This window comes from Myotis brandtii, unplaced genomic scaffold, assembly GCF_000412655.1.
Source record: "Myotis brandtii unplaced genomic scaffold, ASM41265v1 scaffold1956, whole genome shotgun sequence".
NCBI classification, from domain to species: domain Eukaryota; kingdom Metazoa; phylum Chordata; class Mammalia; order Chiroptera; family Vespertilionidae; genus Myotis; species Myotis brandtii.
Window position 1 is genome coordinate 340,741 of NW_005357294.1, and position 2,546 is coordinate 343,286.

Sequence of the window (2,546 nt, forward strand, 5' to 3'; positions counted from 1 at the left end):
CACCCTGCCCAGGCTGCCCTTTCCACCAGCCCCCTCACCTGCCGCCTCCTGAAAAGTGAGCACGCCTCCGTGGCCAAGTCTCTGCCAGCTCAGCACAGGGCCCCCCCCAGAGCGTCGGTGGTTCTCAAAGTAGAGTGTGAGCAGCTCATCCGGGATGTCGGGGGGCAGCCCGCTGAGCTCCACTGCCGGTCCCCCCTCCTCTGCCTCTGCCATCGCAACCCTGGACGGGGACCAGCGGGTAGGGTAGCCGCCCCACAGTCCAACCCCACCCCTTCCAACCCCCACCAGCTCCCCTTGCCCCCACAGCCTTCCCGGCACCCCCTTCATCATGGGCAACCCACACCCTCACTTACACGGCCCGGCTGCTGGGGCCGTCCCAAGCCTGCTGTGGCCTGGTCCAGGAAACAAAAGTGAAACTGTCTGAGGGGAGGAGAAAGGGAGGGGCCTGCAGCCGGGCTGGGTGTCTGCCTCCTGCAGGCAAGTCCTCAGGCAGCACCACCCCCCCTCAGTCTGAAAAGCCCCAGGGGGTGTGGGCTGGGCATGACCACTCCACCCAGCCACCAGCCCCATTGTCCCACCTGCCACTGACTGGCAGGGTAGGGGGCGTGACCCCTACTGTCCTCCACTCCCATTGGCCTCTCTCTGTGAACCTTCAAATGGCCAATCACCCTTCCTACTAAGTCCACCAGGGGGCTCTGGTCACTGCCCGGACTCAGGGACCTCAGCCTGTGTTCCCCTCCCCCACAGCCTGAGCCGGTGGGTCCCAGGCATGCCCCCAGCTCAGGCTGGCTTTCAACTCCCCCCCCCCACCCCCCGCAGCCTACCCACACCAGCTCCTCGCCCTTTACACCTAGCAGGTGGCCGGGCCTCACACTAATGCTTGTTGAGGGTGAGCAGCTCCTACCCTTGACCTACAAGTGCTTCCCAGCACAGCCTTCCTCTGCCTCCTCGACTCCCTCCTCTGGCTCTCTCCCTGGTCTGTGCACCTGCCCAGTCTTCCCGTCTTCCACCGTCATTGTTGTCATCACGGCCAACCCCCGAAGGTGCAGCGAATCCTCGTCACAGAAAGGGAGATGGGGGTGCAGACGGGGCCCGTGGCAGTGCTCACACCCCGGCTTCACCTTGAGAATCCAACTCCCTCTCGCAACAGAGCCCTGCCCCCCACCCCCCATGCTCCGTTCCCTCCCAGCCTCTCAAAGAGGTTGCTCACGGCTGTGCGCTCCCTCCCACCTCCCATTTACCCATCAGCCTCCACCCCTGCTGCTCCTCGAGGGGACGGAGGACCTGCAACCTGCACGCCCAGCAGCACACCTGGCCTCTTGGCTGCCCCCACCCTGGTCTGAGCCTCCTCATCTCTCACTTGGATCTCTACACCCACCTTCTAAGGCACCTCCCTCTGCCACCCCCACCCACCGCACTGTCCCTCCTCCACGGAGCAGGCATAGTGAGCCTCGGGAGGTGGCACCCACAGCTGCTGCAGCCTGGGGCATGAGAAAAGCCAGTCACTCACAGGAAAAACCAAAGTCCTTTGGGGGGCCTGCCAGGCCCTGCCTGATTGAGCCCCAGTTCCCTCTGTGGCCCCGTCCCCCCTAAACTCCCCCCGCTCAGCCAGCCCCAGCCTGGTCCTGCACAACAGCAGACTGACCCACCTCTGTCCCTGCACTGGCCTTTCTCACAGAGCCACTGGACACCCTTGCCCCCTACCCTGCTCTTAGTAGCAGATTTACCTGGAAGTTGGAAGTCTTTAAGGACCTTGTACAGGCCACTTCCAAGGCCCTGACCTCAACTTCATCTTTGTCGTTTTCTATTGTTTCCTAAATGGTAGGAGCTTTTAGTCCCGCCACGCACGAATGCCTCCCTGCCGGCTCTCTGTCTTCTCTCCTCGCAGAACGCGCCAGCTCCTAGCGCACTGGGTAACTCAGCCAGCCTGCTGCTCCCTGCGGCAGGCAGAGCTCCGCCCGGGCAGCGGCACTGGAGCAGCTCGTGTCATGGCCGGACGGTTGCAGGTCTAGGAGCCGGTTGTCACACTGGTGGCAGCTTGAAATCAGCCACGAGCACGTGCAAAAGGTGCACATCAGGGCTCGCCCTCGCTAGACCCAGGTGTCAACCACAGAACCAGCACATCAGGGCACAGGACAGAGCCTTTCCCAACCACTGCAGGGCCTGGGAGAGGCCAACCATCAGGAGCCAGTATTGTCCAGGCCCCGGGCCCCAGGCGGAGAGGCTGCAGCAGGGGTGTCCTGGGGTGTCCCTGGCTGTGGCCGCCAGCACCCCCGCAGGACGGCCCTGGAGCTGAGGGAAGAGTGAAGCCTCGGCCCCTTAGCAGCGACCCGGGTGTGAGGACTGCAGCCTGTGGGACTGGAATGACTTGCTCTCCCGGGACAGGCGACGGAGCGACTGAGTAACCAGGCCTCGGGTCTGGGAGAGGCTTGATGGAAGGGAAAGTGGCGTTTAGGGCCGAGAAGGGAGGGAGAGGGCCGGCGGCCTCGGGGTCCCGGGTTTGCGATGACAGGTCAGCCCCGGACCCAGCTGGCCGGGCAGCGTCT

At 64.1% G+C, this 2,546-nt stretch overlaps 2 protein-coding genes across 2 annotated transcripts in view; one reads left to right on the forward strand and one right to left on the reverse strand.

The window, feature by feature from the left end:
- Positions 1-2,539, reverse strand: part of PARP10 (poly (ADP-ribose) polymerase family, member 10) — a 10,365-nt gene extending 7,826 nt beyond the window's left edge. The window contains exons 1-3 of the mRNA XM_014538691.1: positions 916-2,539; positions 354-392; positions 79-220 (exon numbers count right to left, since the gene is read on the reverse strand). Coding sequence (XP_014394177.1) covers positions 79-220; positions 354-392; positions 916-1,172 — 438 coding nt within the window. The 5' untranslated portion in view covers positions 1,173-2,539. The remainder of the gene's footprint in view (positions 1-78; positions 221-353; positions 393-915) is intronic.
- GRINA (glutamate receptor, ionotropic, N-methyl D-aspartate-associated protein 1 (glutamate binding)) overlaps positions 1-2,546 on the forward strand; it is an 11,755-nt gene that overhangs the window by 5,773 nt on the left and 3,436 nt on the right.